General features: G+C 41.6%; 1 protein-coding gene across 7 annotated transcripts in view; it reads left to right on the top strand.

Annotated features, from left to right (window-relative positions):
• galnt11 (UDP-N-acetyl-alpha-D-galactosamine:polypeptide N-acetylgalactosaminyltransferase 11 (GalNAc-T11)) overlaps nucleotides 1-14,286 on the top strand; it is a 123,809-nt gene that overhangs the window by 86,878 nt on the left and 22,645 nt on the right. For all 7 annotated transcript variants that reach the window (XM_073054938.1, XM_073054936.1, XM_073054940.1 and 4 more), the window contains 4 exons: nucleotides 7,765-7,888; nucleotides 11,404-11,570; nucleotides 12,384-12,509; nucleotides 14,017-14,266. In XM_073054938.1, the coding sequence (XP_072911039.1) occupies nucleotides 7,765-7,888; nucleotides 11,404-11,570; nucleotides 12,384-12,509; nucleotides 14,017-14,266 (667 nt within the window). The remainder of the gene's footprint in view (nucleotides 1-7,764; nucleotides 7,889-11,403; nucleotides 11,571-12,383; nucleotides 12,510-14,016; nucleotides 14,267-14,286) is intronic.

The following is a 14,286-nucleotide window of genomic DNA, read 5'->3' as shown; positions in this document are numbered from 1 at the left end:
GAGGGACTTGGGTTATACAGGGGATTCCGATTGCTTGGAACACATTGGGAACAGTACGTCTTGGTTGAATTAAGAGGCTGCACTAATTAGTCAAAGTTTCAGGGAAATAGTTAAAAAGGTATAGAAGTCAAACCACCATTTAACTGAGCAACCAATTCTGTATTTAAATGAAATACAGAATAAATTAGAACATTACCTATACTATTACAGTAGATAGATAGATAGATACTTTATTCATCCCCATGGGGAAATTCAACTTTTTTTCCAATGTCCCATACACTTGTTGTAGCAAAACTAATTACATACAATACTTAACTCAGTAAAAAAAAATATGATATGCATCTAAATCACCGTCTCAAAAAGCATTAATAATAGCTTTTAAAAAGTTCTTAAGTCCTGGCGGTAGAATTGTAAAGCCTAATGGCATTGGGGAGTATTGACCTCTTCATCCTGTCTGAGGAGCATTGCATCAATAGTAACCTGTCACTGAAACTGCTTCTCTGTCTCTGGATGGTGCTATGTAGAGGATGTTCAGAGTTATCCATAATTGACCGTAGCCTACTCAGCGCCCTTCGCTCAGCTACCGATGTTAAACTCTCCAGTACTTTGCCCACGACAGAGCCCGCCTTCCTTACCAGCTTATTAAGACGTGAGGCGTCCCTCTTCTTAATGCTTCCTCCCCAATACGCCACCACAAAGAAGAGGGCGCTCTCCACAACTGACCTATAGAACATCTTCAGCATCTCACTACAGACATTGAATGACGCCAACCTTCTTAGGAAGTACATTCGACTCTGTGCCTTCCTGCACAAGGCATCTGTGTTGGCAGTCCAGTCAAGCTTCTCGTCTAACTGTACTCCCAGATACTTGTAGGTCTTAACCTGCTCCACACGTTCTCCATTAATGATCACTGGCTCCATATGGGGCCTACCACCATCTCCTTGGTCTTGGTGATATTGAGATGCAGGTAGTTTGAGTTGCACCATATCACAAAGTCCTGTATCAGTTTCCTATACTCCTCCTCCTGTCCATTCCTGACACACCCCACTATGGCCGTGTCATCAGCGAACTTCTGCACATGGCAGGACTCTGAGTTATATTGGAAGTCTGATGTGTACAGGGTGAACAGGACCGGAGAGAGTACGGTTCCCTGCGGCGCCCCTGTGCTGCTGACCACCGTGTCAGACCTACAGTCTCCCAACCGCACATACTGAGGTCTATCTGTCAAGTAGTCCACTATCCAATCCACCATGTGAGAGTCTACTCCCATCTCCGTTAGTTTGTGCCTTAAGATCTTGGGCTGGATGGTGTTAAAGGCACTAGAGAAGTCAAGGAATGTAATCCTCACAGCACAACTGACCCCCTCTAGGTGAGAGAGTGATTTGTGCAGCAAATACGTGATAGCATCCTCCACTCCCACCTTCTCCTTATATGCAAACTGAAGAGGATCCTGGGCGTGCCTGGTTTGTGGCCTCAGATTCTGTATTATCAGCCGCTCCATGGTCTTCATCACGTGCGACGTCAAGGCAACAGGTCTGAAGTCATTCAACTCCTTTGGTTGTGGTTTCTTCGGTACCGGGACAATACAGGATGTCTTCCACTGTCTGGGTACTCTTCTCTGCTCCAGGCTCATGTTGAAGATGCGCTGTAGTGGTTCTCCCAGCTCAGTAGCACAGGCCCTCAGTAATCACATGGGGAAACAGTAATCACGTGGGGAAACTCCATCCGGTCCAGCCGCCTTGCTGGTACAGATCTTCCTCAGTTGACCTTCCACCTGTGCAGCCGTAATCCTGGGCGTGGGCAAGGTCTCCTGTGAGTGGCTATTTTCCTGTGAGGGAAGTAAGCCTGGTGTGGATTTCTGCGGTGAGGATGAGATTGAGCTGTCGAACCTGTTGAAGAAGTTGTTCAGCTGGTTTGCTTTCTCCACATCTCCACTTATGTTCACCCCCCGCTTTGCACCGCATCCGGTGATGATCTTCATCCCATCTCACACCTCCTTCATGCTTTTTTTCTGCAGCTTTAGTTCTAGCTTCCTCCTATACTGCTCCTTTGCCCCCCTTATCTGTACTCTGAGTTCCTTCTGAACTCTTTTAAGCTCCAACCGATCACCATCTTTAAAGGCCCTCTTCTTCTGGTTTAGGAGGCCTTTGATGTGACTAGTGATCCAGGGCTTATTATTGGGATAGCAGCGAACAGTTCTAACAGGGACAACTGCATCCACACAAAAGTTAATATAGTCCGTTGTGCATTCAGTGACCTCCTCAACGCCCCCACAGAGCCCCCCTTGCAGTACATCCCAGTTAGTAGTACCGAAGCAGTCTCTCAGGGCCTGTTCAGCTTCAGGAGTCCACTTCCTAAAAGAGCGTGTGGTAGTGGGATGCCTCATCACAATTGATTTATATCTGGGCTGTAACAAAACCAGGTTGTGATCAGCTTTCCCCAATGAAGGCAGTGGGGATGCACTATATGCCTCCTCTACGTTTGCATACAGTAGGTCAATAGTCCTATTACCCCTGGTGTAGCAATCCACGTACTGGGAGAAAGCAGGTAGTGTCTTGTCCAAAGTCACATGGTTGAAGTCCCCTGTAATTATCACCAGTGCCTCAGGGTGCTGTGTCTGCAGCCTAGCAACAGCGGAGCTGATGACGTCACACGCTACCGTTGCGTCGGCACGCGGCGGGACATACACATTCACAACAATGACGCTTGCGAATTCTCGAGGCAGGTAATATGGCCTCATACTCACGGCGATCAGCTCAATATCTCTTTCACAAACGGAGATCTTTGTACTCACATGCCCGGGGTTACACCATCTTTCGTTAATGTAGACAGCGAGTCCCCCTCCTTTCTTCTTCCCACACTTTTTGGCATCTCTGTCAAATCTTACCGTAGTAAAACCAGGTAATTCTACATTTACATCCGGGATGTTAGCCGTCAGCCATGTCTCGGAAAAACACATTAAACTGCATTCCTTGTATGCTTTAACATTCCTTACTAATGAGGCTAGCTCATCCAATTTATTTGGCAGCGAGTTCACGTTCCCCATAATGACCGAAGGAACAGCGGGTTTATACACAGTACTGTAAAACTGTGTATTAGTTCCTAATAGTTATCGACAGAATTCATCAAGTGAACAAAATCAGCATAGACAGGTAATGCAGACTGTCTTCGTAAATGGCTTTTGACAATCGCATTCTTCAAATCTTCATTTTCATTGTATTATGTACCCCGTAACGGGTTAAAAGAACCAGCAGAAATGGAACACACCTGGAGTCTGGTTTTGCTATAAACGAAACACTATTTATTAGTATCTACATAATATAGTAGTATAAAACCAGATAAATCAAACAGGTTAGCAGAGTTTATGCATATATAAGTGTGGAAATATAAAACCCTAAACTACTTCAAGCTTAGGTGGTAAATGATACAGTCTTACAATAGTATAGGAACAAAGTCTGTTCAGTTCGTGATATTGAGTTGAGTAGAATTGAGGAGAGGTGATTGTTTTTCCAAGTAAGCCAATGCCGTCGATCTTCCCACTTTGTCCTCCAAAGTCCTGTTAAAGTCACCGACTGTGACCACACTAAGGGCACCATCTTCACGCAGTAAAGCTATCGACCCAGGCAAGGGTTAAACACACTGATAGCTTTCCAAAAGTCAGCCCCTTTTCCACACTGCGAGCAAAACCCACTCTTTCATGGGCACTCATCTAGTGTCTGTTTCTTCGGTGTCTCTGTGTGCCTTCCGTGTGTCTGAACGGCAGCTGACCTTGTATATATCCCAAACATGCTGTATGCCAGCTGTCCATCATATAGCTCCGCCCTTCCATCACCATGGCGACTCACGAACTGCTCGGTGCCCTCTCGCTGAATCAGTGACACACATGCTCTCTCTTTTTAAAGGCACAGTCAATAAACCTAAGGATCGCATCATAATTGCAACATTCAAAATGAAAGTTCAAATATATTTATTATCGAAGTATGTGTACTATATACACAATCCATTTCCTTACAGGCAGCCACCAAACAAAGAAACCCAATAGAACCCATTTATATAAAAAGACCTTCAAACATTCAATGTGCAGAAAAAAGGAAATTGTGCGAACAATAAAAGTAAGCAAATACATTCAGAATGGAAGTTCATGGAAGTGAGTCCACAGCCATGAAGCCAGTCATCACTGCTGCCAATCCATGAGCCAGTAATTTCCTTTCTTCTGCCTCACCTCCTTTCTTAAATAGTGCCATTTGCAATTTTCCTGACCTCCAGAACCATTCAAGAATTGATTCTTCAAAGGTTATTACTAATGCCTATATAATCTCAGCAGCTACCTCTTTCAGAACCCTAGAATGTAATCCATCTGGTCTGGGTGATTTATCTACCTTCAGACCTTTCAGTTTTCCCAAGCACCTTATCCCTAGTAATAGCAACTACACTCACTTCTCCCCCTGACACACACTAGAATTTGTGGAATACTGCTAGTGTCTTCTACAGTGAAGACTGATGCATAATATTTTTTAAATTCGTATGCCTTTTCTTTGTCCCCAGTTCCTAACTCTCCAGCATCATTTTCCAGCAGTCTTCTCTCTTTACTTTTTATATATCTGAAAAAAACTTTTATCCCTTTTTATATTATTGGCTAGTTTGCCTTCATATTTCTTCTTTTCTCTCCTTATGGCTTTTTTTTTTGTTACCCCCTGTTTGTTTTTAAAGGCTTCCCAACCTTCTAACTGCTCACTAATTTTTGCTATATTATATGCCCCGTTTTTTTGCTCTCTTTGACTTGTCAGCTACGATTGCCTAATTCTCCCTTTAGAATACTTTTTTATCTTTGGAATGTATATCTCCTGCACCTTCTGAATTACCCCCAGAAACTCCAGTCATTGCAGTTCTACCATCATCGCTGAAAATATCTCCTTCACGTCAGCTTTTCCAGCCTCTATTATTCCCTTTTCTCCACTGTAATACTGATACATCTGACTTTATCTTTCCCCCTTTAAAACTGCAGGGTGAATTCTGTAATATTATGATCACTGTCTCTGAAAGGTTTTTTTACCTTAAGCTCCCTAATCAAATTAGACAACACCAAGTCCAGAATTGCCTTTCCCATAGTGAACTCAACCACAGACTGATCTAAAAAGGTATCTCTTAGGCATTCTGCAAATTCCATCTCTTGGGATCCAGTACCAACTTGATTTTCCAATCTGTTTGCTGATTGAAATCCCCCATGAATATTGTAGCATTGCCCTTTTGACATCCCTTTTCTATGTCCTGTTGTAATCTATAGCACACCTTGGCTACTGTTTGAAGGCCTGTATATAACTCCCATCAAGGTTCTTTTTACCCTTGCAGTTTTACTCTACCCACAAGGATTCTACGTCTCCAATCCTATGTCACCTCTTTCTGAAGACTTAATTTCATTTTTTTACCAATAGAGCCACCCCACATCTCTGTCTACCTACTACTAGTCCTTTTGATCTGTATCCTTGGATGTTAAGATCCCAACTATGATCTTCTTTCAGCCACGGTTAACTGATGCCTACAGTATCGTACCTGCCAATCTTTAGCTGCACTACCAGATCATCTACTTTATACAATATACTGCATTATTCAAATATAACACTTCCATTCTTGTATACGTTACCCCCTTTGATTTTGCTCCCATGTTACACTTCACCATTTCCAACTGACTCTAATTTTGCCCTATCAGAATCAGAATCAAGTTTATTATCACTGGCATATCACCAGAGCTTTCATTGTGTGCTGCGTCTGCGAGGCTGAGTCCGGCGCCGTGGAAGTCCATAGAAGGGGTACTCCCTTCTGCCGCCTGCGTGGGATGACGAGTCTATCGGGACCCTGAGGACTTGTACAAACTGTGTGCTGGTTTCTTTCGAACTTATAATCTTTTAACATCTTTGGACTATTTTTACTGTGCCCATGGTCTTTTTTTAAAAATCAATTATGGTATTGTCTGCACTGTTGTAACTATATGTTAACTATAACTATATGTAACTATGTGGTTTTGTGTAGGTCTTGTAACTTTAGTTTTTCGTTTGTTGGGTGGTAGAGTTGGTCTCTTGACTCGGTGTGTCTGGGTAGTCGTGTTTTGTCTGGTGGATTTGGAGCTCCTTTCCAGGGAACGCGCTAAGATGGTAGCGCAATATTAATACGCAGCAGCCTCTCTGGATTTGGGGATTACCAAAAGTTATGTGGATTTTCTGGTGTAGTCTGTTTTGTCGTGTGCTTTTGTGATATCATTCTGGAGAACGTTGTCTCATTTTTTAACTGCATTGCATTTGTGGTTTCTAAATGACAATAAACTGAAACTGAACTGAACTGATGTGACGTGAAATTTGTTAACTTAGCAGCAGCAGTTCAATGCAATACATAATCTAGCAGAGAGAAAAAATAAAATAAAACATAAATAAGTGAATCAATTACGTATATTGAATAATTAAAAAATGTGCAAAAGCAGAAATACTGTATATTTAAAAATATGAGGTAGTGTCCAAAGCTTCAAAGTCCATTTAGGAATCGGATGGCAGAGGGGAAGAAGCTGTTCCTGATTCACTGAGCGTGTGCCATCAGGCTTCTGTATCTCCTTCCCAATGGTAACAGTGAGAAAAGAGCACGTCCTGGGTGTTGGAGGACTTTAATAATGGACACTGCCTTTCTGAGACACCGCTCCCTAAAGATGTTTTAGGTACTTTGTAGGCTAGTGCCCAAAATGGAGCTGTCTAGATTTACAACCTTCTGCAGCTTCTTTTGGTCCTGTGCAGTAGCCCCTCCCTCCATACCAGACAGTGATGTAGCCTGTCAGAATGCTCTCCATGGTACAACTATAGAGGTTTTAGAGTGTATTTGTGAACATGTCAAATCTCTTCAAACTCTTAATAGAAGGTTGTCTTGCCTTCTTTATGACTACATCAATGTGTTGGGACCAGGTTAGATCCTCAGAGATCTTGACATCCAGGAACTTGAAGCTGCTCACTCTCTCCACTTCTGATCCCTCTGAGGATTGGTATGTGTTCTTTCATCTTACCCTTCCTGAAGTCATAGTCTCACTACACACTGCATCTACTTGTATACCAACTGCCCCATCCTCAGTCCTATCACTCTGGCTCCCATCCCCCTGCCCAGTTAGTCTATTCCTTAAACCATCAATAATGTGTGTTGTGAAGAACTGAGGCCCTTGTATATTTCAAACAAGGAAATCTGCAGGTGCTGGAAATCAAAGTAATACACACAAAATGCTAAAGGAACTCAGCAGGCCAGGCAACATCTATGGAAGAAAGTAAACTGTCAATGATTTGGACTGAGAGCCTTCGGAGAGTAAATAGGTGACATTTCGGCCAAGAGCCTTTGTAGTCCAGATGAAGAGTCTTAGCCTGAAACGTCGACTGTTTACTCTTTAACATAGATGCTGCCTGGCCTGCTGAGTTTCTCCAGTATTTTGTGTTTTTTCTCCCTCTATATATTTGCCTGGATAACAAGAGTCATCACATCTCTTCAATCAGATAATACTCCTTTTATCCTTGCTGCCTTTTCTCTCTCTCCCTCTAGCAGTCAGTACCTAACGGCATTGCTTGGGGGCTTGAGAGTTGCTGAGTGGAATCAGCCAACGTGGAGAATAAGATTAGAGCTTTAGACACGTGCATAGTCCCAGATTGATGGATTTTCTGACTTTGAAGTTTATAGTCTGTTAAAACAGACTAATCTGTCTTTGTATTCTGGAATATATTAATAATATCAATGACGTTTTTTCAGGTATGATTTTCAATGAAGTGGATCAGGAGATTCGGAATGCTGGATACCAGAAACATGCCTTCAATGTGCTCATCAGTAATCGTTTGGGATACAGAAGAGATATTCCTGATACCAGAGACCCAAAGCAAGTTCTTATTCTTTAATTATCACTCGACTTAAAGATGCATATTCATATTTGCATGTATAGATATATATTAATGCTGAGTTTCAAAGCTGTCATGGTACCTTCATCTCCTCTGAACATGATACTAGCAGTGCCTTCCTTGCTGACAAATGTCCATCACCCTTTTCTTTTAGAGGCCTTCTGCTTGCATGTGATGGTTTATTTAATCCTTTTCACCATGTTAGTCAGATTCACACTGATCCCCATAGGCGTCAGGTCCATTACAACTGCGAAGAGCAATAAAGGCAGGTTATTCGTAGTAAATGCTGAAATACTGCATGTAACTGAGCAAAGTTGGTGCAGGGTGCATGTCTATAGATCCCTGAAAGTAGTGAAATAAGTAAATGCAAAACTTCTGAATGATAAGAGCAGGATGGAGCTAGAAAATACTAGCTAGGATACCCCTGGAGTTCTCTTTAGACTTCTGGAAGGATAAAACACAGAGGGTGCAAGGATGTTGCCAGGTCTACATTGTTTTCTGATGGAAAATTAAGTGTAGTGTAAGCAATTCCAAGAAGGCTGGCTGGAATGAATAGAAAAGATCTACTTCCCTTGGAATGGCGGTCAATAACAAGGGACGCCAATATAAATTGATTTGGTAGAAGAACTGTTAGTGAACATCGAACATAACACCATACAGACCCTTCAATTCATTCCAAGATCAGTCTAACCATTCCTCCCACACAACTCTCCAGTTTTCTTTCATCCATGTCTTAGCTAAGAGTCTTTTTAGTGTTCCTAATGTATCTGCTTCTACTGCCAACCCTGGCAGCACGTTCCATACATCCACCACTGACTGTGTATTTAATAAAAACAAAAAAAACCTACCTCTGACATCCCTCCGATACCTTCCTCAAGACATCTTAGTTATGAACCCTTGTATTAGCCATTGCTACCCTGGGAGAAAGTCTCTGACTGTCCACTTGATGTATGTCTCTTGTCATCTTGTACACCTCTATCAAGTCACCTCTTAGTGAGTTGAGTTTTTTTTTTGGAAGAGTAATGAGGGTCTACATCTGAATTGCCCAAAAGTGTGGTTGAGGCAGATAACTTAATCATATTTGAGTTACATCACTGGCACACAGTACTGTGCAAAAGTCACATATATATAGCTAGGGTGCCTAAGACCTTTGCACAGTACTATACTCGTTTTATGTATTGCTGCTGCTGCTGCAAAAAAGAACTCATTTCACCTCATGTGCAAGTGATGATAAACCTGATTCTGATATGGGTCTCTATTGTGAATTGAAAGTGGGAAGGAGCTAAGTTGAAGGGAATCATGGTTGGGAAAAGGGGAAGGGAGACGGGAGGGAACGGGAAGCATGAGAGAGACGTTCTGTAATGATCAATAAATCATTTGTTTAGAATCAAATGACCTTGCCAGTGTCTCAGGGTTGGGTGTGTCTGCACTTGTGCCACTCTCTGTCCTTGGCACTCTTTCTCTGCTGCTTATCCCACATCTCTTCCACTGCGCTCCACCCTCACCATTCCCAACATCCTTTGCTCAGGCCAGATTTACAAACATATATATATATCTGATGGTGGAGGTAAGGAAGCTGTATCTAAAACATTGAGCTTTAAGGCTCCTATACTTTCTCCTTGATGGTCGCAATGAGAAGAGGGCATGTCCTGGGTGATGGGGGCCTTAGGGATACATGTTGTCTTTTGAAGATATCCTCGATGCTGGGGAGGCTAGTACCCATGATAGAGCTGACTGAGTTTACAACTTTCTGCAGCTTTTTCTGATCCTGTGCAGTGGCCCCTGCAAACCAGACGCAGCTAGATAGAATGCTCTTCATGGCACGCTTGTAGAAATTTGCAAGAGTCTCTGGTGACATACCAATTCTCCTTAAATTCCTATAGCCGCTCCCGTGCCTTCTGCTTAATTGCATCAATATGTTAGATCCAGGATATATTGTATCTTCAGAGATGTTTACTCAGGAACTTGAAACTGCTCACCCTTTCCACTTCTGATCCCTTGATGATGACTGGTGTGTGTTTTCTTGACTTCCCCTTCCTGAAGTCCACAATCAATTCTTTGGTCTTACAGATGTTGAGTGCAAGGTTGCTGTTGCTTCACTACTCAACTAGCTGATCTATCTCACTCTTGTATGCCTCCTCGTCACCATCTGAAATTTTGCCAACAATTGTTCTGTCATTGGCAAGTTTATAGATGGTGTTCGACCTATGCCTAGCCACATAGTATTGCAAGAGTAGAACAGCAGGCTAAACACACATCCTTGAGGTGCGTCTGTGTTGATTATCAGTTAGGAGGAAATATTATTTCCAATCCGCAAAAACTGGTCTCTCGGTGAGGAAGTGAAGGATCCAGTTGCAGAGGAAGGCACAGAGGCCCAGGTTTTGGAATTTGTTGATTAGAACTGAGGGTACGACGATGTGGAACGTTGAACTGTAATGAATAAACAGCAGCCCGACGTAGGTAATGCTGTTATCTAGGTGTTCCAAGGCTGAGTGGAGAGCCAATGAGGTTGCACCTGCTGTAGACCTATTGTGGTGATAGGCAAATTGCACCAGGTTTGGGTCCTTGCGTAGGTAGGGGCTGATTTGGGCCTGACCAACCTCTCAAGGCATAAAGAATGAACACCTGGAAAGTGAATAGCATGAATAGCACCATTTGTGGGCAAAATGGACATAGTAAGCTGAATAATCCATGATTTGACATCTTTATATTATCCATCTTTGTAACCTCATTAAACCCTATTGTCATGAGCTCTGCTCTACTCTTTAGTCTCTTTGGAATTTCCTAAGTGACCATATTGAAGATGATATAGCATGATAGTTCTGTTTTGCAGAAAGGTGTATCTAAAGTTTGTGAGGTTCTATGATTATCAGATGGTATTCTGCAGTAAATTCATGGACTTGAAATTGTAGTATCTTTGCATTAAAAAGGTGTAAATGGTAGAAATAATTAGGACAGTGAGCTTTTTCAATTGAAAAGCACATTACATATGCAATTTCCAATTTTACTGGATTTGAGGCAAAAGACATTAGTCAAAAATACAGTATTATAGATCAAAGTATTATTGTGTGTCAAAAGGACCATGTCGGTATTCTTAGGAAAATATGTTATTTCATCAGAAACAGTTCAGAGAAAGTCTGCAGGACTAATACATATAATGGGTGTCTTTTGAGGAATGTTTGGATGAGTTAGATTTGTATCCACTGATAGATCATAATCTAGACAGGTAGACAATACATCAACTTATCATATGGAACATAATCTTATAAAGAAAAGAATTGTCTCTAACACCAAGAGGAATATTTATTTAAACATTACTTGCAGAATTTAATTATCACCACACTAGAATATGTTTTAATGCGATTTACACCACCTTATTGCCACATGGTCAATCAAGCCAAAGTTGCAGAATTTTAGTTGGCAAAGTTAGTTTTCTTTTTGAAGTTTATGACTTCCTTCTTTTGGGTTTAACCCTAAATGGCTCTTTTGTTATCAGGTGTAAAGCAAAAAGCTACCCAGTGAATTTGCCTTCTGCCAGCATTATTATCTGTTTTTATAACGAGGCTTTATCAGCTCTACTGCGGACAGTACAAACGGTGCTGGATCGTTCTCCTGCAAACTTGCTGCATGAAATTATCCTTGTAGATGACAACAGTGATTTCAGTGAGTCTTATTCAGTTTTTCTCTTCTATTCATCCCTCCCTTGGTCTGTGCTGAATTTTGTATCATTCTTAGACCAGATTCCAAAATCAGCAGATATAATCCATGATTAGACAGACCAGACACCAGCACGGGACACGAATTCCAACCATGTACCTGTTCACCACAGTCATTTGCAGTTGATGTCTTCATATGGAAAGGGTTAAGACCCCAAAAAGCAGTCAACCTCCTGAAAGGCAGCTTCATCTCTTGATGCACAGTATCAAGACCACCTGGTAGCAGGTGAAGTGTCCAGAGGAGTTCATGAGAATGATCCTGGAAGTGAAAGGGTTAACACATGAGGAGCCTCTGATGGCTCTGGGTCTATACTTGCTGGAGTTTAGAAAAATGAGGGGCGAATCTCAGTGAAGCCTATTGAATATCAAAAGGTCTAGATAGAGTGACAAAGACAGGATGTTTCCTACAGTATGGGAGTCTAAGACCAGAGGACACTGCCTCAGAATAGAAGGATGTCCCTTTAGAACAGAGATGAGGAGGAATTTCTTTAGCCAGAGTGCAGTGAGTCTCTAGAATTCAATACCACAGATGGCTGTGGAGGCCAAATCATTAAAGTGGTTCATTAGGTTCTTGATAAATCAGGGTGTCAAAGGTTATGGGGAGAAGGCAGGAGAATGGGGTGGAGAGGGAGAATAAATGAGCTATAATAGAATGGTGGAGCAGACCCAATGGGCTGAATTACCTACTTTTGCTCCTGTGTCTTATGGTTTTGTGAATCAGCATCAAAAGATAAGTTAACATTCTGATTTGCTTTGCCAGTTAATCTGAAAGATGAGCTCGAGAACTACATCTGGAAAAGTCTACCCAAAAAAGTGAAGCTAGTGCGAAACTCTGAACGAGAGGGATTGATACGTGGCAGAATGATTGGAGCATCCCATGCAACAGGTAACCTGACACAGTTGCCATGTGGAGGGAAAATGGGCTGGAGTGCTAAAATAGATTACTAAGGGATTCCAAAGATAATGATGCAGGAGGTCTGTAGTTCTGACTAAATGCATAATAACATGCCACTGTGAAGTACATAATCACAGAATGTTTATGACACAGAAGAGGTGTTAGAGCCCATCTTACTGATACCAGTCAAAAAAGATCTGCCCAGTCATCCCACACTTTGGCACGAGTTCTGCAAACCTCCATTAACCTGTATATCGGTTACAGAAGTATAAATCTTTTTTTTTTGCTTTATAATGCAAGCATTAGCTTTAAGGAAGCATTATCTCTCCTCTGAGTCAGAGCATCATAGAATCAGGCCATAGAAGACTGATCATGCAAATGTTAACTGCCACCTCATTGTAATACTTAATGAACATTTTATTGTGAGAGTGGTATTATATTGTAGATTACGGTGAATGGTGGTGCAGTTTGTCTAGGTTGCCAGAGCTTAATCACGTGAGAGTATTGTTATAAATTATATTCGCCTCTTGCACATTCAGTTCCATTGAACTGAATGCCTGGATCACCTTTTGCAGAGCCTGAGTGAACTGCTGTTGAAATCTGTTTTTTAAAGCTACGGTGGATCTGACACTACCTTTCGCCAGAAACGGTTTCACAGCTGATAAGTGTGTCCCAGTCTATTTCGGGGCCAATTCTTACAAGTACCGACTCATTCCCATAAGTCCTTGAAAGTTCCTCTAGCATTTTGTGTGTGTTGCTTTGGACTTCTAGCATCTGCAGAATCTCGTCCTTGAAAGTTATTTATTCCACGCCTTCAGGCTAGGTTTAATGTTGACAGAATAACACAAGAGCTGTTAAAAATTAAAAATGCAATTAATTTGTGGTTAATAATTAAATTAAAATACAAAAGCTCTTAAAATAGTGAGATATATTTATAGCAACTCAAATAGAGTAAAACTGGAAATTAGTTTGTACTTATTCTTCTCATCACAGTCATTCCTTGGTAACCAAATGAGCATGCCCGCTAGTCTGGGGTGCATGTTCTACAAGCAGATTTCTAAGGCAAAATTGCAGGCTCCTCCTACCCACTTCTTGCCTCACCCCACCCAACTGGACACCTTGGTACAAGCCTGATTTGTTTCCCAATATTCAAAGTACAATATTGGAATAAATGTGATTAGACAGATTGCTGTACCAAATTATTGTCACAAAGAAAACCTTAAAAAAAATTCTTACTGCACTGCTTTTTTTGACCTGCCCTTTTAAATATCATAAAAGTCTGTGCATTTCTTATGATTTTTTGAATTAACTTCACTTGGCCTTCCAAAGATTAATAATGATAGAGCTAATTATTTTCTTTTTTTAAATTAAATTCTAAATAATGTAAGGGCCCTACTAATGATTCACCAATTGAGTTGTCTTTTTGGTGTTAATATAAACGAGTTTTAGCTTTGAAATCAGTTCTGTCACCTAATTGTTTAGCATTTTCTTTCCATAGGGCATGTGCTGGTGTTTCTTGACAGTCACTGTGAGGTGAATGAGTTGTGGCTGCAACCCCTGCTGACTCCCGTGATGCAGGATCGCAAGACTGTGGTGTGCCCAGTGATTGACATCATCAATACTGACACATTAATCTACAGCTCTTCCCCAATTGTGAGGGGAGGGTTTAACTGGGGTCTGCATTTCAAGTGGGATCCAGTGCCTGCCTCAATGTTGAATGGACCGGAGGGACCAACAGCACCAATCAAGTAGTAAACCTATTTTATTC

Source organism: Hemitrygon akajei, chromosome 8 (genome assembly GCF_048418815.1).
Source record: "Hemitrygon akajei chromosome 8, sHemAka1.3, whole genome shotgun sequence".
Lineage (NCBI taxonomy): Eukaryota > Metazoa > Chordata > Chondrichthyes > Myliobatiformes > Dasyatidae > Hemitrygon > Hemitrygon akajei.
Note: the sequence above shows the minus strand (reverse complement) of the source record. Positions and strands in the feature narration are given on the sequence as shown.